This window comes from Theropithecus gelada, chromosome 17, assembly GCF_003255815.1.
Source record: "Theropithecus gelada isolate Dixy chromosome 17, Tgel_1.0, whole genome shotgun sequence".
Classification (NCBI taxonomy): Eukaryota; Metazoa; Chordata; class Mammalia; order Primates; family Cercopithecidae; genus Theropithecus; species Theropithecus gelada.
In genome coordinates, this window is record NC_037685.1 from 34,985,157 (window position 1) to 35,009,997 (window position 24,841).

Sequence of the window (24,841 nt, forward strand, 5' to 3'; positions counted from 1 at the left end):
GTTGTCATTTAGATTATTTGAATATTTCTAGTATCCCCTCTGGAGTGCAGCAGCTTTTCACAGGCATGATTATGTTGCATTGTAGTCTTAACCTCCTGACCTCAAGCAGTCCTCCTGCCTCAGCCTCCCAAGTAGCTGGGACTATAGGTGCATGTCCTGCACCTGACTGTAACCACTTTTTAAATAAATTTCTAATATTAGTTTAATAGTTTCTAATTATTAGCTACCACTATAACTGAAATTAAAATATGTCTTCCTCTAGCTCTTGATTTATCAATTTTAGGCAGTATCCCTTGTCTGCCTGTTACAGAAGAGGAAGAACGAGTAGACCTCACTAGTTCCTTCTGTTCAAATACTCAACTTCAATTTTAGTTGAGTATTTGATCTTTTGGTTATATTTATAGCTTTAATGTAATATAAATAAATTTTAATATACCCAAGTTTCTTTCTTGCTCTGTCACCTTTAGATAGCATCTCGATTGTATACTACTGATAATAAGGAAATTAGTATATTTCCATCTTATCTTTCAACTACATTTTAAGTATGTGTTAGTATACTTTTATAGTGTTTGTAGTATTTAGAGTATTTCCTCTAACTATAATTGTGGATAGTAAGGAAATGAAAGCCATTTAGTAGACTAATGTATAGCTGCAGTCTCAAGTCATGTGTTTGAATCCTTAGAGAAGGAGATGTAATCATTTCACCAACCAGTGTCAGATGCATGGAATCACTTGTTCACACACGGCCACACTTTTAGCTTCTCATTTGGCGCAGGATTTTTTGGTAAGCTTTACCCCGAGTTAGAGTTACTGTTTCTCTGCCAGAAGAAACCTATGCCTCTGTCTTACTAAGAACATCTTGAGATTTTTAATGACACAGTTTGTATGAATGAGATCTGCTCTCTGTGAAGATACATTTTTTTTTTTTCACTTTTTTTTTCTTTTCACTCTGAAGATATTCTTTAGCCCTATAACTCCTGGCTGTGCCCGGCCTGCTGCACATCTTTTGCCCCAGAACTCCTTTCACTGCCTTTCTGGGTTTTTCTGTCTTCATTTTAAAAATTTAATCATGTCTTCGTCTTTCTTGGATTCTTTTTTTATTTTGCTTAAAGTGCATCTTCAAAAAGTGATATGAATGCGTCTGATGCCAGAAGGGAATATTGCAGCTTCTCAGAAATTCAGAGGAAAAATGATTTTTAACACAGACTTCTATGTATAGTAAACTATTAATTAGGGTAAGAATTCAGTGCAATGGTTTAGAAGGTTTCTTTTTTCAGTGTTCTGGAGACACTGGAATCACCTGTGCTGTAAAAGTTTGGAACAATCTCTGGAAAGACTGCTGCTTTACTGGGAGGTGACTTCGTGACAGCTTTCTCTGTGAAAAATGTTTTGTTTGGGCTTTGCCTTTTGAGCTAATGAAATTCTTTTAAATAGGTTAAGCAAATTTGCATTTATCGATATGACAGATTTACTTAATTCAGAATTCACAAGAGACAAAGTAGGACATTAAATTATAATAAAAGGGTTCATTCATTGAGAATCTATGAATATATCTGACATCAGTTTTCCCAAACACATAAAGCAAATATTGACAGAATTGAAGCAAAAAATTGCCAGCAGTATAATAATGGCACGATACTTCAGTATCCCACTTTTAGTAATGAATAATAAAGCAAGATAGAATATTAATAAGGGAACAAAAAACTTGAATGCACCATAAAACAATTACACCTAACAAATGTATACAGACAGCAGAGCACACATTCTTTTCAGTAGCTCATGAAACATTTTCCTAGATAGACCATGTGTGACACCACAAGTCTTAACAAATTTTTTAAAATTGAAATTTTACAGACTATGATTGATGGCCCAAATGGAATAAAACTAGAAATCAGTAACAGAAGGAAAACTGAAAAATTCACAAAATATGAAAATGAGACACCACACTCTTGAGCATGCTCTTGTTGAAGGGTCGGAAGACATACTATTGTGAAGATGGCCATGCTGCCCACAGTGAGCCACACGTGCAGCACGCCTTTCAATTCCCAATGTTACTTTTCTGAAAATAGAAAAAAACCCACAAAATTACATGAAATCTCAAGGGACCATGAAAAGTCTGACAATCTTAAAAGAAGAAAAACATTGGAGGCATTACACATAATGTCTGAACACCAAACAAAGCTACAGTAACCAAAGCACTTTGGCATGGGTATAAAGGCAGGACATCAAAGCAGTGAAGCAGAATGCAGCACAGATCTCATCTCTTGCATACATGCTCAAGTGAGTTATTTGCACACCATTTATTGAAGCATTATCCACAAAAGCCAATAGGTGAAAGCAATTTAAACTTCCTTTACCAAATGAGTGGATACATATAACTTGGAATACAAAAAAATGGAATACTACTCAGCTTTTAAAACGCAGGAAGTTTTCTAATATCTACCATAAAGACAAATTTGAGGACATTATGCTAAATTTAATAACCCAGCCACACACAGAAAAATACTGTATGAATCTACTTACATGGAATATCTAAAGTAGTTAACACCCTTAAAAAGAGAAAATAGAATGTTGTTTGTACAGTAAAAACGTTGAATTGAAAAACACCAAAATGTGTGCCCTTTATGAATGTGTAGTCATAGTTGAGAATTGTAGCTATCTAGAATTATTTTTTAGTAATGTGTTCGGTATTTTTTTGTGAAATTTTTTCTGCCAATGTATATTCCTGTGTCTCATGTTTTACGATAGGCTATGTCACATTGTGTTGTTTTTATTTATGGATTATAATTTTGTATGCCAATATTCGACTCTGTAAACATTAAGACAGTGTTTGGACAGAAGTCAGATATGGATCAGTCGTACATCTGTTGCCAATATAATTATTTCCATTTTTGTTTTCCTGTATAACTATTACCCCTATTTTATGACTTGTATATCTGCTTTTTTTTGGTTGGTGGTCAGTGGTTTTATTTTTAATTGTAAAAAATACATAATGAAATTTATAATCTTTAATATTTTCAATTATATAGTTAAGTATATTGAAATTGTTAGCAACATAGCTCTAGAACATTTTTATTTTTATAAAAGTAATATGCAATACACATGAATCTCAGGCTTTTAAAACTCTCTATTTCGTTTTGTTAGATCCTTCATTTTTCTCTTCTCCCTTGTCCTCCTTCTTGTTTTGTCTTCATGTCTACGATAGTTTTGATTTGTTCTTATTTTTCTTGAGTCCTGATTGCTCACATTTTTACCTCCTCATCATCTTCCGGTCTCTTTCGTGAGTTCTGATTCTGCTTTGTGATTCCCCTTAATGGAAGTGATTAGATTAAGTTACATAATTGGTCTATGATGCTTGCCCAGAATTTTCTTTGGTTTTGTTTTTCTGATGGCTATTCAGAAAATAGTATTCTTTGGCTATGTTTTTCTGATGCATGTTCATTAGATAAGTTTTACATGTTCTTTTGCTGATTTGATTTTTAAATATCTTTTAAGTGATACTATGCCAGTTAAAAAAAAAATTATTACTCATCATAAAATGAGTTGGAGTTCACTGCCCTAACTGACTGTGGTGCTAGTCCTCTGGATGTCAGTTTTGTTTCTTTGTTTTCTGCATGTAAGGCGTGCTGGGGCCAGGGCAGCCTTCTTAGTTAATAGTCGCAGTACTCTCTGCTTTACTGTTTCCACAGACATTCTGCTTCCTGCTAAAATGATTTTGCTGTCTAGCCCTGCCCTCTCTACTTCTCTGCACCAAAACATGGCCAGGAGGTCATCTGCCGCCAGCCCCACTCGCCCCTCTACCCCCTTCCTTTGCTACACTAAAGGGTGTATGTTTTGCACTTCAGGATGAGCCCCTCACCTTCAGGGAGCATAGAGTTGCTGTTCTCTGGGATGCGCCGCACAGGCTGTTTCGCTGTTGCCTCTCATTGTATTCTCTTCTTTACCTCTGTCTTGCCCCAGTAAGGCCTCTGCTTTATCTCCCCTATGTGCACTCTAGATTTCCTGGTTCTTGTAATATGCAAGGGATATAGTTTGTCACTTAAGGGTAAGCCCATACTCCTAGAAGGTATATTTTGTCAGCATTTTCTGTGATCTTTTACCATTTGGCTTTCTCACTATTTGCTTCCCTCCTCGTCTTAGGTTCACGGCTAATATTAGCACCTTTTAGCAGCCCTTGTCCAGTTTCTTTGTATTGTTTTGCTGAAAATGGAGTTTGGAGCTGCCCCATCCGTTTACCTTGTTTCTTTTGTGTACTATGCAGCAGGAGAATATTGGTGTTCCATGGGGCTTGTTTATATTGGAGGTCGGATGTACTATATTCTTTCAAAGGATCTCTTTGCATTGAGAGTAGACTTCTAGGGGAATCGGGTGGAAGCTGGGAACACCTGTTGGGAAACTGTTTTAATGATTCAGGTGAATGGTGGCCCGTGTCACAGTGCTAACTATGGAAATGCTGAGAAGTGGTTAAACGATGGCTATATTGTGAAGGAAAGCTGATCTGGAACTCGCTAATGGATTGGCAGGGTGAGAGAGGGAATCACTTGTAGCTGTGTGCGCCTGTCTTTCAAATGCTGGTCTGTGCTGGGGAGCTCAGGGCAGGCCGTAAGTGAATAGGACCTGTTCACTGGAGAACGTCCCTGGTGGCACTTGCCCAGCTGCCCTGATGAGCCCTGCTTCACTCATTTAACTGATCAGGGGGTCAGTAAAATGATCTATTTAACTTTGGTTTTCTGGGTGGGACCACTTTTTGTTTGTTCCAGGTTTGTTGTAGAGGTGTGCGTGCCCTACAGGGGCGCTCCACAGGCACACCTTTCACTCTGCTTACAGTAGGGGTTAATGCTGCAGCTCCATATACAGGGGCCAGAGCCTGCCCAGCCATCCCGTAGTCATCTCATGGACTATCCTGACGGTTGCCTTATAGCTACTTCTGCTTGCCAAACTGAGGGTCCTTGGCCAAAGATAATGGCTTCCAGATCTGCCAGGGCCTCTTATAGTGTCTGCTTACATTATGGTTCTCTCTACGTAGGTTTATTACTAATGTGCTCCCACTTCCTATCTTCCAGAAATTTATCAAAGTTGCTGGTCTGCTGTTGTCTTCAGTGCTGCTATGGTTATATTACTTTTCGTCATTTCGGTGGCAAGGAGGGTAGGCAAACGTGTGTGCTTACGTCTCCCATCCTAAGCTAGTGATTGCTCCTTAGGAATGTGAAGGGAATATAGAAGAAAAGTAATTTGGGATAGATAAGATTTTTTAGATTCAGAGGTTAGAAAATGAATTGGCTAATATGTAACATGGTATTCTTTATCTAGGGCTGACATATGTCTGGCTTATTCTACTTTTCAGTTATGGTGATGGGATAAACATTGGATGGGTGTGTGTGTGTATGTTTTTATACTTTAAGTGCTGGGATACATGTGCAGAATGTACAGGTTTGTTACATAGGTATACACATGGCATGGTGATTTGCTGCACCCATCAACCCATCATCTACATTAGGTATTTCTCCTAATGCTATCCCTCCCCCAACCCCCCACCCCACACAGGCCCCAGTGTGTGATGTTCCCCTCCCTGTGTCCACGTGTTCTCATTGTTCAACTCCCACTTATGAGTGAGAACATGCGGTGTTTGGTTTTCTGTTCCTGTGTTAGTTTCCACCTTCATCCATATCCCTGCGAAGAACATGAACTCATCCTTTCTTATGGCTGCATAGTATTCCATGGTGTATATGTGCTACATTTTCTTTATCCAGTCTATCATTGATGGACATTTGGGTTGGTTCCAAGTCTTTGCTATTGTGAACAGCGCTGCAATAAACATACCTGTGCATGTGTCTTTATACTAGAATGATTTACAATCCTTTGGGTATGTACCCAGTAATGAGATTGCAGGGTCAAATGGTAATTCTAGTTCTAGATCCTTGGTGAATCACCACACTGTCTTCTACAATGGTTGAACTAATTTACTCTCCCACCAACAGTGTAAAAGCATTCCTATTTCTCCACATCCTCTCCAGCATCTGTTGTTTCCTGACTTTTTAATGATCACCATTCTAACTGGTGTGAGATAGTATCTCATTGTGGTTCTGATTTGCATTTCTCTAATGACCAGTGATGATGAGTTTTCTGTCATATGTCTGTTGGCTGCATAAATGTTTTCTTTTGAGAAGTGTCTGTTCATATCCTTTGCCCACTTCTTGATAGGGTTGTTTTCTTATAAATTCGTTTAAGTTCCCTATAGATTCTGGATGTTAGCCCTTTGTCAGATGGTTGCCTGTTCACTCTGATGATAGTTTCTTTTGCTGTGCAGAAGCTCTTTACTTTAATTAGATCCCATTTGTCAATTTTGGCTTTTGTTGCCATTGTTTTTGGTGTTTTAGTCATGAAGTCTTTGCCCATGCCTATGTCCTGAATGGTATTGCCTAGGTTTTCTTCTATGGTTTTTATGGTTTTATGTCTTACATTTAAGTCTTTAATCCACCTTGAGTTAATTTTTGTATAATGTGTAAGGAATGGGTCTAGTTTCAGTTTTCCGCATATGGCTAGCCAGTTTTCCCAACACCATTTATTAAATAGGGAGTCCTTTCCCCATTGCTTGTTTTTGTCTATTGGGTTTTTTTTTTTTTTTTTTCCCTTAGATTGTCTCTTAGATTGTGGAGTCTGAGAAAGTGTAATTTAAAATGTTCTGTCTAGGTATATCTGTGGGAAGTCTTACATTATCCATACGTAGGTTTCTAATTAGTTATCTGCAATTATGTGAATATAGGAAACAACCTATAATTTTACATTTTTGTCTTATATTGGGGAAATGTGTTCACCTTAAATTCTAACACAAATATGATACAAAAGACTGTTTTAGGGAGATACCCTGAACATGTAAGAATGAAAACATATTTTAAATGTAGAGTCTGCACAAGTCGCAAAATTGTGTATATACTGAAACATTTTCCTGTTGTATTCCTTCAAGGTCTGTTTCCTTAGTAAGCTGTGTGTTGTGCTATGGGTGTTAATTGTAAAGTTAAACCTTACTACTATTTATGATGGTTTTGTTTTTATACTAAATTGGGAGAAGTTTTTTACGTCCCCGTGGGTTGGGCTGTAGGAACATTTAGTTTAATGATGCACTGATGCGAGAATTCACTTTAGGATAAAAGATGGAAGGGTCCCCTTCCCCAGTGCCACAGGGCCAAAGATGGTGGCGGTTCGTTTTTCTATGCAGTGTGTAGCCTGTCAAAATTTGTTAGTCTTGTTGTAGGACTCTTTCCTTAGTTCAGCTAAAGACAGGGGTCCATGTCACACAGCCACGAAAAATTCAGCTCACAGACAATTTGAAGAGGGCAAGATTTATTGGGTGAAAAGGAAACAGGGACTGTCTACAAGGCCAAAGTCCCAGCTAGTGTGCTTCCCACCTTGCAGATTGAATCCCAGGTTCCACCCAAGAAGAGGGAGGGGCCAGGCTCCTCCCCACTGCAAATGGTGTGAACTTCCCGAGGCTCCACCCCAGTGCGCACTCCTCCCAGCGTGCAGAGCAGATGGAGGTTTTCCGGGAACCCCTTTGCATTTGGCTGTCTCAGTCTTACCCCAATATCTTTCTCATTTTAATCTGTCCAAGGTGTCTTACATTCCCTCTGTGTTTAGCTGTTGCCAAGATGAGTGTTCAGATGTCTTTTCTCCTAGTGAAATGCATTTTCATGAAAATAAGAATTTGAACCCAGCAATCTATTATTGGAATGATCTATCCAGGGAGAATATTGAGAAAAATTTGAGTGGGGGCTTCCCTAGACCATCTCCAGATTTGGTGATCTGGTAAGAAGATACACAGGACTCAGCATATAGTTGTACTCAGGGCTTTCATTCCAGTGAAAAAGCAAAGTCAGCAAAGGGAAAAGGTGTAAGGGGGAAAATCTGGAGGAAACCAGGCGGAAGATTCCAGGACTCCTCTCCCTGTGATGTCACAAAGGACAAGCTTAGTTTTCCCAGCAATGAGAAATTCTACAATGTGTGAAATGTTGTCTACCAGGGAAGCTCGCTGGAGACACTGCACCCAGAATTTTTGTTGGGGACTAGTCACTAGACACCTTCTGCCTGGCCTGCACCAAAATCGCAGACTCCCAGAAGGAAAGATGTTTAGCATAAACTATATTTTTCATACAAACAGTTCAGCCATGAGTCATTCTTACCATGGAATGTTGGGAGCACTCCTGAAATCTGGCTTCCCAAACATCAGCAGTAAGCCAACCTTGTCAGCAAACTTTTCTAAGGATAGTAGTCTCGAGACTGCTGTGTTGACTCTTCTGCATGGTATTAGATACCCAGGTGCCTTGTATTTTCTAAGTATTTAAAATACTGTGTATTAGCTGGGCGTGGTGGTGCATGCCTGTAGTCCCAGCTACTTCATGGGCCTGAGGCAGGAGGATGGCTTGTGCCTGTGAGGTCGAAGTTGCAGTGAGCCAAAGTGAGAGAGACCCCGTCTCTTAAATTTTTTTTTTTTTTTAAATACTGTGTAATAAAACAAAAGATGTAATGTGGATAGTCCCCAGACTGCCTGTACTGGGACTGTATGTGTTTTGTATGTTGATTGACACTTAGGTTTGTAATAGTGTTAGAGCCTGTGGGTTACTGAGTCATTCAGATTGTGGACAGCTCCTTCCGTTCCCTTTCTTTCTATAATTCTTTTTTTCTAGCTTCCCATTGACCAAACACACCTCCTGATGATCCCTTTCTAAACATCTAATTCTTCTGCACTGTTGTCAATCCATAACTGACCAGGCAGATTTGCTTTATCACTGTCTTTGTTACACAGGGAAGAATCACTTCAGTCTTAATGGCGGTAAGATTGCTCTGGATAAAGTGCTGACATTAACGTATTTACCCAGAGGGTATGGAGAGATCATGTGGGAGGGTGGACAAGTAAACAGCAGTACATTTTGTTGAATGAGAATAATAAACTACCTAAACTCAGTTTTAATTATTATGCCTTTTAAACCTTTTTTTTTTTTTTGAGCTGGAATCTCGCTTTGTCACCCAGGCTGGAGTGCAGTGGCATGATGTCAGCCACTGCAACCTCCGCCTCCCGGGTTCAAGCGATTCTCCTGCCTCAGCCTCCCGAGTAGCTGGGACTACAGGCATGTGCCACCATGCCCGGCTAATTTTTGTTTTTGTTTTTGTTTTTAAGTAAAGACGGGGTTTCACTATGTTGGCCAGGCTGGTTTTGAACTCTTGACTTCGTGATCCGCCCCCTTCGGCCTCCCAAAGTGATGAGATTACAGGCATGAGCCCCCGTGCCCAGCCTGTTTTAAATATTCTTGATCAAAGTTACTAACGGGGTATCACTTGAGGTTTTTGGCAATAATGACCAAAGAGTGAAGGGGTTGGGGGATGATGACTTTAGCATCAATTTTACAGGGTAAGAAAAGGCAACAAATTATAATTTGCCTTAACAATATTATCTTAAACATATTTTGACAGCGATTCAGGATTATGAAACTGCTCAGGAACACAATGAAAATGATCAGCAGATTCGAGAAGGTCTAGAGAAAGCACAAAGATTATTGAAACAGTCGCAGAAACGAGATTATTATAAAATCTTGGGAGTAAAAAGGTGAATTATTAATTTAAAATTTACTTTGCTATTTTTAATCAACTCTGTTTCAAAGCTAATCATTGCTCTTTTTCAAAACTCTCTGATTCATTTTCTTTACTTATGTAATTTCAGTCATATGGATTAAACCCTAACAATCTTTAACATTAGAAAGCTACTTTGAGTATTTTATAGGCAAGTTTCTTTGATAGAGACCAATAATGCAACCACAGAGAATTAGTAGTTGGCAACAAAGATGACACTGTAGCATGAATGCGTCCTAGGCCTGGATTTTTTAAGAAGGGTAAAGGGGTAGGAGTGAGCTTTCTTTTGGTGGGGACGGAGGAGGAGATGGAAAAAGGAAGAAAAAGCCTTCTCTAGGCCTAAAAATAAAGTAGTACTTTCAGAATTAAGTCTGAAATTAAGATCTACCTTATATAAAAGTACATACTAAGTAAATGATACACCCCTCAGTGGTTCGCTAAGTAAACCATCATCTTTCAAAATTTGGAATCTTTGTGCTTACTATTAAGTAAGCTAATGCAGAAGCATAATTGAAAGTGGCGGTCAGAGTCATATCTTTTTAATGCCAAGAATTGAATTTTGGTAACTTGCAAATTCAGAAAGTTAAAAAATTCATTGATGTACCTTTTTTAAAAAAGGGAAAATTCTAAAGATCAGGAGTGCTTTATTCTCAGTAATCTTAGTGAGCATCCAGGGAAGCCTGATGTCAGCTTTAATGATCATCCAGAACTGTATGCAGATCTTTGGTCTGTGATACCATTGGAACTATTTTATAGAACCAGTTTGTTAATTGCCAGTGGGATCTTAATCAGCTCTTCTGATTTTTATGATAGTATGTTAGACATTTCTCCACTAATTATTATTTTACCACCCCTCAGAAATGCCAAAAAGCAAGAAATCATTAAAGCATACCGAAAATTAGCACTGCAGTGGCACCCAGATAACTTCCAGAATGAAGAAGAAAAGAAGAAAGCTGAGAAAAAGTTCATTGACATAGCAGCTGCTAAAGAAGTCCTCTCTGATCCAGGTATTATTGTGTTTTATTCCTTTGACTCGTCCTAGAGGTGGTGTGAGAAGCGAGGGTGGAACGCGCGGTGGGTTCTGCATGTGGGGCTGTATAGGCAGTGACGGGTCCTGAGCCCGGTTCCAGAGGTCCAGTTTTATGCCTGCCCTCCTCGTTCAGCCCTCTTATGCTCCTGTTGCAGGGTACAGTGGAAAGATCATCAAATGTGGAATCAGAGGGCCTGAGTTTGAATCTTTTTCCTACTCAAACAAGTTATCAGAACTTTTTGGTCTCAGTTTTTTTCAATACTGAGCATAAGAGGATCTCTCAGGTTCCCTCTAACCTCAAAAGTCAATGATGAATTTTCTCCACCAAGCTCACAGGAGCTTGATGAGGAAACCAGCTTGCCAGGCTGGATTGCACTGAGTGGGAGAACAGCAGATGTCTGGCCTAGGGCCTGCTATGCCCCGTATCTGTTCACCAGGAATCTTGCCCTGAATCATATGATCATTAGATCAACAGGCTTATATGTGTGTTTTTTAAAAATTTTTATTTTTTGTAGAAATGAGGTGTCGCTGTGTTGCCCAGGCTGGTCGTTTAACTCCTGGGCTAAAGTGATCTTTCCAACTCAGGTTCCCAAAGTTCTGAGATTACAGGTGTGAGCCTCTGCACCTGGCCACGTGTGTTCTTTTGCTGTACACTAATATGGCCTGGAAATTTAATAAGAGGGAGACAGGCTAAGCATTGAGGTGATATTGGACAATGCTTTGCTGTTGCCAGAGAATTTCATGTTAAGCTGACACTGCTTTTTTGTGGCCTTCCATGTCAGTGGGAGCCAAAGCTGTGATCTGAGCTAGACAAATTAAACAAAGAGAGGAAAGTTTTATTTGTCAAATCTTTTTGGAGCACCTACTTATGCAGTGGAATTGAAGGTAAATGATGCTTTGTTTTCAAGTAATTTATAATCCAGTAAAGGAGAAATGTACTTCCCTTATCAAGTAGTATTGGATACATACTGTCCTGTTACTCAGCAAATATTGAGTGGCTGCAGCCTGCCTTGAGCAGTTCAATCCTCTTAAGTTTGTGCAGTGCACAGAAGTGATAGTGTATCAGACTGGGAGTCAGGATCTTCTTATGGGAGGAGGACTGAGGGGGACTTTGGGCTAAGTTTTAAGGTAGCAGGGAGCCAACGGAGGGGATGAGTGTCCTTGCACAGAGGCATGCACTGAGGAAAGAGCTGCAGGTCCTTTTTCTTTCCTCCTGTTCTTATGTTCAGGATGAACTATCTTTTCTTTTAAAGACTTTAAAGTTTTTTACTATGCATATATCAAAACACATGTGTCATATATTTATGAATATGTTTAGTAGAATCACATGATTATGCCAATCTGAAACTTAATTTTCACTTGACATAAATCTTGGCTATAGTTTTTTTCTCACTGAAAAATAGTTACCTCATTCTTTGAAATGTATGCAGACCACTCCATTGAATTTTTAAGTAATTACATGATGTGGATATAGCTGAATTCACTTCTGTTTCCATTCACAGCATCCTTTCTCTGGGGCTATTATCACCCCCTATGTAGTTCACTACTGTTCTAAGTGCTAACACCCTAGATTAATTTTGCCTGTGAGATATCAAAGATATGGGGCCTGAGTCTAACTGCATTGGCTTTTGTAAAACAAAGCTGAGTTTCAGATCAACTACAATACCCACTTAGTTATTCATACTCAGCATAAGAGCCCTCCATTTTTACTGGTGGGTTTCCTCCTCCTAAATGTGTGGTTTCAGATTAACCTCCCAGAGTGAAGTAAACTGGCTTTTCTCTAAGTATCTTTGAACCGCTAAAGGACAAGTTACTGTGAGAGAGCAAAGTGGGACTTGGGATTATTTTTATATTTGCATTTTTTCTGCATTCTTTATTTTCCATTTATTAAAAAACCTAGCTATATGCTAAGTCTTTTTTTTTTTGTAAGTTCAGGGGTACATGTGCAGGTTTGTTACATAGGTAAATGTGTGTTATGGGGGTTTGTTGTACAGATTATTTCATCACCCAGGTATTAAGTCTAGAACCCATTAGTTATTATTCCTGATCCTCTCCCGCCTCCCATCCTTCACCCTCCAATAGGCCCCAGTGTCTGTTGTTCCCTTTTATGGGTCCATGAGTTCTCATCATTTAGCTCCCACTTGTGAGAATATGTGGTATTTGGTTTTCTGTTCCTGCATTAGTTTGCTAAGGATAGTGGCCTCCAGCTCCATCCATGCCCCTGCAATGACATGATCTCATTTTTTATGGCTGCATAGTATTCCATGGTGTACATGTACCACATTTTCTTTATCCAGTCTATCACTGATGGGCATTTAGGTTGATTCCATGTCTTTTCTATTGTGAATAGAGCTGCAATAAACAGACACGTGCATGTGTCTTTATAATGGAACAATTTATATTCTTTTGGGTGTATACCCAGTAATGAGATAGCTGGGTTGAATGGTATGTCTGTCTTTAAGGAATTGCCACTGTCTTCCACAATTGCTGAATGAATTTACACTCCCACCACTAGTGTATAAGTGTTCCTTTTTCACCACAACCTTGGCAGCATCTTTTTTTAAACTTTTTAATAGCCATTTTTTATTTGCAATAATGATCTAATTATTTGCTCTAATGATCAGTGATGTTGAGCTTGTTTTCATATGATGGTTGGCCACATATATGTCTTCTTTTGAGAAGTGTCTGCTCATGTCCTTTGCTCCCTTTTTAATGGAGTTGTTTTCTTGTACATTTCAGTTCCTCTTAGACCTTTGTCAGTTGCATAGTTTGCAAAAATTTTCTTCCATTCTGTAGGTTGTCTGTTTATTCTGTTGATAGTTTCTTTTGCTGTGCAGAAGCTCTTTAGTTTAATTAGATCTCATTTGTCAATTTTTGCTTTTGTTGCAATTTCATGATGGAAACGCCAAAAGCAATCTTTGCCCATGCCTGTGTCCTGAATAGTATTTGCCTAGGTTGTCTTCCAGGGTTTTTCTAATGGCTCTGAGGACAAGAGCGCTTTCTTTCTATCCCTGCAATATTCCTCTCTATTGCCTTCTCCCATGTCTCTGCATTGGTCTCTTTCTGCTCAGGGCTCAGAGGCCCCGCTGTGGGGGCACCAATCGCATGGGAGGGAAAGGTGAGTCTCCTGGAGTTGGATGTTATGGAGGCCCCTCTCCCCTCATGTCTGAGGAGCCTTAGTGCTGTTTGGATTAAACTGAGTCTCGAGAATGCTCATTAGACGCTTGTTGAGGTCATTGCCTTACAGACTTCATTTTGGGGATTAGAGTAGTGAGCTGCCTGTTTCAGTGGAAATGTAGACCTTTGGAAGTTTCTTTTTCTTGAATTATTTTTTTCCAGATAATTTCACTGGGTAGTTACCAAGCTTGGGTAGCTGCTTCTGGAGTGAGATTTAGGGGCCTGAACCTCATCCTCTTTGTGGTGAATTTCTCTAGTCTGTTTCTTCTGGGTGGGAATGGGAGAGCCTGGATTTGAATGTCAGGCACAACTCTCAGTAACTGAAAAGTAAGTAGCTCCTCAAGCCCATCCACCCTCCTTTGCCCAAAGAAAACATTCCCCCTACCCCTATACCTTAGGATATTATCTGGTTCTTTTCTGATTTCTTTCTAGAAATGAGAAAGAAGTTCGATGACGGAGAAGATCCCTTGGATGCAGAGAGCCAGCAAGGAGGCGGCGGCAACCCTTTCCACAGAAGCTGGAACTCATGGCAAGGCTTCAATCCCTTCAGCTCAGGCGGACCGTTTCGATTTAAATTCCACTTCAATTAAACCAACTGTTTTTCTGCTCTTCTTCCTTAATTTTTTTAAAGATTAAAAACAAAGAAATCTTCCTCCGGGACCCTAATGAAAAAAGAATTCAAATCTTTGTTTGTCCATGACCAAAGAGTTGCTTTAATAGGAAAAAAATCTGTTCTTATCCCTGTTAGATTTATGGTTAATGGGTTTGCAACGGCAGGGAGGCAAGGAATGGTTCTATTTCTGACAGAGCAGCCTGCATCTGTTTTATGCTGTGTGGAGGAAGTGGTCTGAGGCAGGCTCACCTGTGGACGTGCTCACGTATTCTGTATTTTTCTACGCTGGAGCTGAGATTCTTTTCTTCACAGCCTTGCAGAGTAAGTCTGTGCCTACAAATGTAAGAAGGAGCTGTAATCTTCATGAGAATGGTTAGTATTCTTAAAGAGAACATGAACGTTTTTGAGCTGTGCTTCGATGTGGTCTAGTCACTTGTGAGTAGCTGTGAAAGCTTTAGTGTGCATGTGTTTACACCTCTGTGGTCTGTCAACATGGCTGTCACTGAAGGAGCAAGAGACCATCTTTTAGGAACCCTGGCACCAAATGGTAATATATCCAGGCTTAGACTTTGGATTAATGTTAAATGTACATTTTTTTTTTTTTGGTTCAGTACCTGCAGAATACTGAAACTTGAATCTATAAATTCCTATGGACCCTTTTAATATTAAACACAACAAATTAAAAGTTATGGGTCAAATAGGTTCAGATAAAATAGTGGTATTTAAAATAATATTGCTGAAGTGCAGATTGAAATACTTTTTAAACAACTGAAGTTGTGAGTTTTTATAGAGAATTTCATGTAACAAGACTGGCTTAGAAACGTAAAGTTGCACAGTCAACATAAATAAATACAGAATGCCATGGTTCCCACTTTTAAGTAAAGACAGTTGGCAGCTTCTCCTTCTCTTATACCAAGGCTTGACCTTATCTTAAAGGTCTCTGGTGCCTCCCACATGGGACTTGTCTGCTGGTATGTGTTAAACAGTAGGCCTGCCCTTCTACCAGATCTTGATGCCTCTGATGTTCTCCTGCCTACAAGAAAATACAGGCTTGCAAGTTTAGTCAGGTCTGGCTGTATTTCCACTGTTGTTTCATTTAATAAGATGACATCTCCTCTTGAGATACATTCTTCTTACCTTTTAAGAAGATACTGTTTAAGAAGTGAACTATTCAGTCTTTGTATACTGAATGCTTTTTCCCTAAAAAATGTTACTTTAATCAAGAATATTGAATATTTATGGAACTCTTGATGCTGCATTTGAAAGCTGAGGGAATTACTTTAGATAGGAATTGCTACCTTTATTCTGGAAAGGTTTTGTTTCTGCCTCAAAGCATTTTGAAGTGTTTTAACCATTAAAGGGTCTAATTTTTTTAATGAAATCAAGCATTTTAATTCACTGTGGGAGGCATCCTGACCACAGACATCCATAACAGCAAAGCACAAACCGTTTTCATCTGTAGTCTTATCCTGAAATATACATGGACAAACTTTTAACTGGGAGACAAAAACCACATAGTTGAATTGAGCAAAACATTTAAGTGCTTTCTGCATCTATTTAGGAGTCTATTTCTTACCAATAAACTTGACAGTGCATTTGGAAAACTAGTGAACACCTTGCAGCTTTCATTTTGCTTCAATGTTTCCATTCAAGCCAGTGTAAAAATAATTTCCAAGGCATTTCTGTCTATTATTTAGTAATCTCACTACTGGCTATGTCAGCAATATCTTTTTCAATCTCTTTCCTTTTGTATATGTCACTGACCTCTTTGAAATATAGTGATGGCTTTTACCTACTTTGAAAAGAATTTTCATATAGAATCAGAAAAAAAGGAAATATCAAATCACTTGCCCTCCACTTGGAGAGCACAACAGTTGCCAACAACAAGGGGTCAAGGGCCGCACAGGAGACGTGTCCCGGGCCTGGCCACCTCCCACCCGCTGCCCAGAGGCTTGTTTGCATTTTCATTTTTTCTCCGCCTGTAACAACCATAGTTTCAGTTTCTAAATTCTTATCATGGATTTAAGTTAGTCATCTTAACTGATGTGCAGAGTTACTTGCCTGTTTTCAGTGAAGAGAGAGAAGCAGCTCTGGTGCCACATACCAGTGCCATGGAGGGAAATGAATTCTCTGCAATCTGTTGTTTTGCTGATTCATGAAGAAAGTAACAACTGTTGAGTTTCAGCCTTGATGGCCATTGGCAATTTTCTGGTGTCCACCCAAATGGAAAGACAGTCATTCCCTGCTTCCCCTAAACGGTGACTGAGCAGCAGCCTGGATGTTAGATAGTCACTCCCCTTGCCTGACTGTGGGGTCTCATTAGCCATTGTAAAACCGTACTACTTTCATTTTCCCTTGGGGACTGCAGGTGCCAGGTAAACTTTTTTTTTGTTTTTGAGACAAGAGTCTTGCTCTGTTGCCCAGGCTGGAGTGCAGGGACGCCTCCCGGGTTCAAGTGATTCTCCTGCCTCAGCCTCCAAGTAGCTGGGACTACAGGCGTGCACCACCATGCCTAATTTTTGTATTTTTAGTAGAAACGGGGTTTCACTGTGTTAGCCAGGATGGTCTTGATCTCCTGACCTTGTGATCTGCCCACCTTGGCCTCCCAGAGTGGTGGGATTACAGGCATGAGCCACCGCACCCGGCCATCAGGCAACCTCTATGGCTCTTTCAGGAAAAGTGAAATCAGAGAGGGGTACCCTAGCCATAGCTCTGTTATATTCTGCTCTTCTTTCCTTTTTGGTGAGCTCCATGGGTGGAGTTATCAGGGGTCTGTACTTTGTGGCTATTTTGCCCAGCAGGAAGTAATAGACATATCAGTCTAGAAGCACTGTGAAAAGTTTCCAAAACGGGAGACAAAATTTAACCCATTCCTCAGTTCTGAAAGTTTGTGCTGTCTTACCATGAATAGATGAAAACTTGAAAAAAATCTCGACAGCTTACTAATGTGAATCGGATGTAACATACTACTAATTCTACAATGTCTTTAGTCAGTATTAAAAATCTTTTTTAAAGTATTGGTATGAAAACAAATTTTTGTTGCCCTGATGATGGAATTTTAAAACTACCCATGGTTTAGGAGAAAACATAACTGTAAAAAAGGTAGCCAATAAAACCACAATTTGAAATTGATACTATTTTCTACTCACCATGGATGATGAAAAATTTCACCTTTAAATGGATCAGAAGTTGTCTTTGACATTTACCATGAAAAAAGTACATAAAATGGCTCCCTGGTGAGGTTACAGACACAGGGCCCTGGTGATGGGCGTTGCAAAGTTTTCATCGAGCACACGGCAATGGTATAACCTAGAGAAGTTCATGCAACTTTGTTGAATGTAGTTGACTTTTCCAAATTTATAAAGGAAGAAGGCAAATGTTAATTTGCCAACAACTAATATCCTTTTTCTAAATCAGATCATTCCTTTTTTGTTAGTGGCAGTTTATCCTGTAATTTCAAATGACGTTAAGAGGTGGGATTATTTGGGGTTTTTTCTTTTTGTTTACAGAAGATCTCATTTGCTGAATGATTTAAGAGTAAAATTAGCCACTGCGTGGCTTTGTGTATAGTAACCGGTTTTGTTGCACTTGTCTGTGGCTGAAACACTTACGTGCAGTGGAAAGCCGAGCAAGGAGGAGGTAAACATTGGAGATGTTTGTGAAAATACTACTCTTACCATGAGGTTTTAGTTTGTTTTGAATGAGAAAAGACTAAGTAACTTAATCCATCTCAATGTAGTGTTTTAATAAATAAAAAAGGAACCTAATATTTGAAATGGGTCTCAGACATGTCTACAAATATGGGTACTATTTTTATGCCCTTGTATTTTCACATTTAATAAAAATATTTATGGTCATATCAGTATTTCCATGCTTTTGATTCATTTTTGTTCTTGAATATAAAATTCTAAGAAAGTCCACCTTAAGAAAAGTATTTCCAACTTTGCTTCATGCAAAATCAGTGACTGAGGTGACAAAAGGGCTCTTCCTTTACACAAGCTGACCGGGAAGGTCAGAACACACAAAGCAGAAAGGGTTAAAACCTCTTAACCCTCAAAAGTCCTAGGACAACTGAGGACTTAAAAAGTGGACAATTCTTCCATTTCAGTACTATTAAAATGTAACTTAAATTGGCTTTGAACATTTTCTCTTTCATACCCCATTTGTACGTTTCTGTTAAGGTCCTAAGTTGGGAGGGAGGACACTATAGCCTATCTCAAATTTCCAGCTACAAACAGAAGGAACTGTCTTCTCAGTTAATGTATTCTGCATAGCTTAAGATCCAAGGAGAGCTACACTGTGTAAATGTATATAGAACTTTTCCAGAAAGCTCAAAGCTTTTTTTTTTTTTTTGAGACAGAGTCTCGCTCTGTTGCCCAGGCTGGAGTGCAGTGGCATGATCTCGGCTCAATGCAAGCTCTGCCTCCCAGGTTCAAACAATTCTCTGCCACAGCCTCCCGAGTAGCTGGGATTATAGGCGCCCACTACCATGCCTGGCTAATTCTTTTGTATTTTTAGTAGAGACGGGGTATCACCATCTTGGCCAGGCTGGTCTTGGATTCCTGACCTCGTGATCCACCTGCCTCGACCTCCCAAAGTGCTGGGATTACAGGCGTGAGCCACTGCGCCTGGCCAAAGCTTCCAAATTCTTAATCCTCATGACATTGTGGCAATATATGAACAGCCAGTCTGAGTCTGAAGATAAACAGCATGAACAGGTGCAGCAGGCATGAGAGCTGCAGGGAAACTGCAAGAAGGGAGATCCAGAGCCTCAGGAGCTCTCACTGAGCAGGCACCAAGCCCGCTCCCTCCCTACCTCCAGGCCCAAATCAGTGCTTCATGATCTTTAAGAAAAAAAAAAAATTCATTTTAATGTTAATGCCAGCTTACAGTTCACACCTCAGAGACCCTGAACTCTGCAAATCCTTTTATGCTGAGCAAATCCTTTGGGAATGCTTCGATGATAAACAAGAGCTTAATATGCATATTAATTTATTGCTTTATACTAGGATTCTGTTTCTAACGAAGCATACAGGAGACAACTCAGCTTGCATGTCTATTTTGAACACATTTCCAACCTTCACTCAGGTCTGTTTTTCCTGATCAACTGAGTCTACTGGGATAAGCATCACTCGGACAGATAACTCCCAGGGACTGGGCTGCCGTGGCTGGGAAGGGCCACTGGGAACATCAGTGCCAAGGTCTGAGGAAACCAGAATTGAACATATTTAAAAAGCATAAGGGAGTAACCACTGCTTGCAGCATTTGTGAGTGGATTTCAACTGCTCTAAGTCTTCTTGTTATATACTTCCTTGTTATTACAGGAGATTTGTATAGGTATATCTTTGAGTATGGTGTGCCATTTGTAGGTACGGTTAAAAAGGATTTTTCCTTCTTACAGGTTTCCCTAACTACATGTAGTTTTGCTCCTAAGTATGAAGATGCTTTATCTCTAAAGTATCTTTTAAAAGGATAATTCTTTAGAGATAAAGCATCTTCATACTTAGGAGCAAAATTACATCTAGTTAGGGAAACCAGTATAAGAAGGAAAAATCCTCTCTAAAATATCTGTTAAAAGGATAAATCTTGGGCTGGGCATGTGATCCCAGAACTTTGGGAGGCCAAGGTGGGCGGATCACTTGAGGTCAGGAGTTCAAGACCAGCCTGGCCAACATGATGAAACCCCGTCTCTACTAAAAATACAAAAAATTAGCCGGACGTGGTGGGGGGCGCCTGTAGTCTCAGCTACTTCGGAGGCTGAGGCAGGAGAATTGCTTGAACCTGGGAGGCGGAGGTTGCAGTGAGCTAAGATTGTGCCACTACACTCCAGCCTGGGCGACAGTGAGATTCCATCTCAAAAGGGATAATTCTTTTAACAAATTATGTACATTTCACTGTGTCAAATTTTCTTAGGATTTTAAATACCCTGTCACTTCATATATACCACCCGTTGCACTATTTTGTTTCCTGCAATGTTTGTGGCTTTGTTATCTCAAGTTAAAGTGGAAAGAGTTCATTCTACAGTTGTTTGTGCAAACAAAATCGCATCTATTCCTCCTACTGAATGCAAACATTAAGCAATTGTGGAATGAAGGGAGGGCTCGCCCTGTAGGACAGGGCCTCAGATCAGAGGAAATTCATTATGGACATCGTACAATGAAAAAAAGCAGCATTAGCAAATCTAGAGCTTCTGTCCAAAAAGTTGCTACTGCTGTTAAGTATTAGGAAACAATGCAGGCATAAAAATATTCACTGAGCAGTTTACGATTTATATGAATGGATGTTAGCCCTTCACTGCGCTTGAAGATCCAATCACAAAAGCTCTCCACATGGTTCATAAACTCACTTGCCTTGTCATCCAGGCTCCAACCTCATGGGCCTTCTTTCAGTCCTCAAATGAACAAAACTCCTTCCATACTATTCTTTCTTGCCTGGCTAGCACTAACTCTTACTTCAGGTTTCATCCTAAAATGTTACTTGTTAGGTCTGTCTTGACACTTGCCCTTCACAACATTTTCATTTGGATATTAATGTCTGTCATTTATACTGTCTCATAACCTAAAGAGGATAGCTTGGCACACAGTAGGTACTTAAATTATTTGTTAAATTGTTGAAATATTTGCTCAATCTGTTCAGGGCAGAGAGACCTACTATATTACTGGCCTTATTTAGATGAAACTTTTTAGAAATCGTTTTCTGGTGGAAGCAGACGTGGGGAAACAGAGGAAAAGCTACCAGCAGTGTAAGGAAGACAAACACAGCAGAGGTCTGTGACAGGACATTTGTATGGAAAGCAGTTTCAATCTGATGCTCTAGACTAGACACTCTACTACAGGATTAGTTCTATTTATTTCAACGTTCATCTTACCCAATAAAGGTACTACCATCATTATTCCTCCTCTCCTTTATCCTGAAAATGTTAAATGAAACATAAGGTTGATCTGGAACCCTTGTCATTCAAATAATGTCTTGGTTTGAAGCCCATCTTTAAAATCTGAGTAATTTTTCTTCAATTCCAATAAAAACCTTTCGTTTTTAAAGTAAAATCGCATCAGGTAGGATGCAAACTTCACATAGTTGAGCAGATCTACATGACTGAAGTAAACTTCTTCACTTCAAGTAATTATGAACCGTAGAGGACAAGATTATTTTCCAAATCAGAGATCTTTAAAACAGAGGTGTTACTAGTTCTAAGTCTAGAGGCTTTCCCTTAGAATTTCTCAGAAAATAGAAGTTTGTATTTGGTAAATGGGGTTAACAAACAGAAAATGGGGAACAGCTGTCACATTACCATAACACTTGAAGACTTCTAAAAAGGAGTAGTTCTAGGATGGGCTTACACACCTGACCAAGCCCCTCTAACTTACAAAGTTACCTGTAATTTTGGCCATCAAAGCCCTGGACCATCATGTTTCCTCTTTCTCACTTTGCCACCAAAGGTGAGATTTTAACCAATCAACTGGTTCTTTGGAAGTGAGTGGAGCCCCTTCAGTCTATGAAGTCAAGTAACAGAAGTGGGCAAGACAATGGCTGGGTCATAACTTCTGCTTGTTGGTTTGAGCGTGGGCCCATCAGCACCTTTTACTTCTTCTCTGAAACTCTGGATCTGAGACACATGATCCACATGTTCATCTGACTTGCCCTGTACCTCCTGCCCTGAAAGTATTCTGTTGGGTCCCTGGAGCCTCTCCTGGGCAGTGGCAGTTTATTGTCTGGTTGCTTCTCAGGTGCTGGAGTCAGGACCTGGCACACAGCAACAAGCAGTTCTGCGGGCAGGTCCCACTTGTGTCAGACTACATGTTTAATATTAAAAGCCTGATTTTATAACACCAGGCTGACATGGCTTGAGATGCCTTTAGAAGTATTTGATGCTATCTATCCTTCTAGGAGCTATGTTGTTCTCTAGGAGCTTGAGGGTGACTGGAGCCAAATGACAGGCACTTCCAAAATAAAACCTTTTGGACCTAAGCGTTGGAGGTGGCATGCCGACTTTGGGCTGTCTTCATGCTCAGATTCTGGGTCTACTTTCTACGTAAAGCTCACACGCCACTGTGGGTCAAGCACAAATGCTTCTCATTCTGAGCTTAGATACGCTGTTCTGACACTTTTTTCTAAGAAGGCAGAAAGAGAAGGCATTTATCACTTCTCATAGTTAGAAACTAGTTCCCCTCCATCCCGCTGACCTCCACTACTTCCACGATTTGATTTTTGTTAAAACTTGACATAGGGGCCTGCAGCTGAGAACCAGAATTTAGGATCCTGAATATACCATGAAAGCCGTTGGACTGTATTTGTTCAGCATTTCCAGGATAAGGGAACTGAATGGCTTTCTCTCCAAGTGTTACCAAATACTCAAGGCAAGACCTATGGTTCAGTTATGTAATGTCCCTGAGGAGGGTGCATTTTTGTATGGCACAGCAGTTGGTATGCATGAGAGCTCTTGACGTAACAGCACTTTTAAAACAAGCCATTTAATTAAAACATTTCACTGTAAAGAAATACCTTATTTATACATCTGGATTTTCTGGTATAACATATCACTCACCTGGAAATGAAACATGTAAATTGGTGTAAATTGTCCACTCAGATCATAAGATACAAACAGCGAGGGGGGCATCAAGACTCTTTACACTGTTCTGTAATTTTAGCTTCATACTCCATGAAAATATGGGATCTAGAATACTGGAGAAGGCCATCGTAGGTAATAAAAGTAGGAATCCGGGGTCTCTGCCCAGCTGATCATCCTTTCTATAAGATTCTCACAGAAGTGAAGACAGGTTGGTAACAAAGGAAAACAAAGCACCATCTTATAGTCGGGGTTTGCACCCCGGCCACCGCAGCAGACCTCTGGGTAGCTGGGTGGAGCATCTGGCCTAGAACCTTACACAGTCTCACCTCTCACCAATCCCCCGCTACAGCTGACTCCTAAGAGGAGTGAGCCAGAGAGCACCATTACGTTGGCCGCCCCAGGACCACTTACTGCTCCAGCCTCTGAGTGTACCCTTTAGGATACTCCGAACTCACAGGAATAACCTAGTTCCACCAGAGCAGGCCATAAATGGTGCACTCCATTTTAACACAGACAAACACGAACAAGTAACAAAGGGAGATGACTGCGAGAGGGCGAGGCAGGTGCTCTCTTATTAGGAATGAATGGAGCTGATGTTTAACTCTATGGGCTGTTCTGTCAAATACAGAAGGATTAGCCTTGTTCTGAAGAGCTCACAGGAGTGAGCTTCTGGCTCATGATGGAACTGTGTGTACAGAGCTGTCCAAAGACGGACCAGCCTGTCTCTAGAGGTAGAGAGTTCCCTGTTGTCCCAGAACTTCCAAGATGGCCTGAGGCTCAGCTTTACAGGCAGGGCCTTAGAATAGGGGCTGGCACACTAGCTGGGGGCCCAATTCTGTTAAATGCTTCTCAAACTTATCTAATTACAGAACCATCTGGAGAGCTTTTTAAACAATCATGATTTACCAAGCTGACTTTAGACCTAATGAATCAGACTCTCCACAGGATGAGGTCCAAATGGTACTGAGTTCTCTTCCAGTCCCATGATCCTATGATTTTAGAATACTTGGGTAGTTTTTAAACATTTCCTATTATTAATCTATTATTAATACACATCAGAAAAACAAACTGTTTACATCCTCAACTAGTTCTCATAAAAGTACCTAGTCCTTTTAAAAAGAGAATACACATATATCCCACATGCCCATAAATAATTTTTATGACATAAAATTAGAAACATTAGAACATCCAAATACCGCATTAAGATTAAAACATTGTTTAAGATAAATGATTACCACGCAACAATATTACTTCCATTTTAAAACACCAGTTAAGGTACAAATAGGCTTTATTACTATTATTGTCTCAGAAGGAAAAAATACAAAAAAAATAGGTTTCTGTAATTTTAAATGCATTTCTGTAATTTTATTATTTATATTATTTTTTGAGACAGTCTTACTCTGTCACCCAGGCTTGAGTGCAATGGCGCGATATCGGCTCACTGAAACCCCCGCCTCCCGGATTCAAACAACTCTCCTGCCTCATCCTCCCAAGTAGCTGGGATTACAGGTGCCCACCACCACACCCAGCTAATTTTTTGTATTTTTCGTAGAGACGGGGTTCTGCCGTGTTGGCCAGGCTGGTCTTGAACTCCTGAACTCAGGTGATCCACCTGTCTTGGCCTCCTAAAGTGCTGGGATTACAGGTGTGAGCCACTGCACCAGCCTAAATGCATTTCTGTAATTTTAAATGCATTTTGTGAATAAGGAAATGTGGATGCACATAAAACTAGATATAAAAGGCTATACTTTGATAAACACCAGCTAGTCCAGTACCTGGGCTATCTGGCAAAACATCAAACTTTGGTGATCAGGAAAAAGGAACAATCAGG

General features: G+C 39.9%; 1 protein-coding gene across 1 annotated transcript in view; it reads left to right on the forward strand.

Annotated features, from left to right (window-relative positions):
* Positions 1-18,306, forward strand: part of DNAJC3 (DnaJ heat shock protein family (Hsp40) member C3) — a 112,431-nt gene extending 94,125 nt beyond the window's left edge. The window contains exons 10-12 of the mRNA XM_025364429.1: positions 9,466-9,598; positions 10,480-10,628; positions 14,261-18,306. Coding sequence (XP_025220214.1) covers positions 9,466-9,598; positions 10,480-10,628; positions 14,261-14,418 — 440 coding nt within the window. The 3' untranslated portion in view covers positions 14,419-18,306. The remainder of the gene's footprint in view (positions 1-9,465; positions 9,599-10,479; positions 10,629-14,260) is intronic.
* The last annotated feature ends 6,535 nt before the right edge of the window (positions 18,307-24,841 follow it).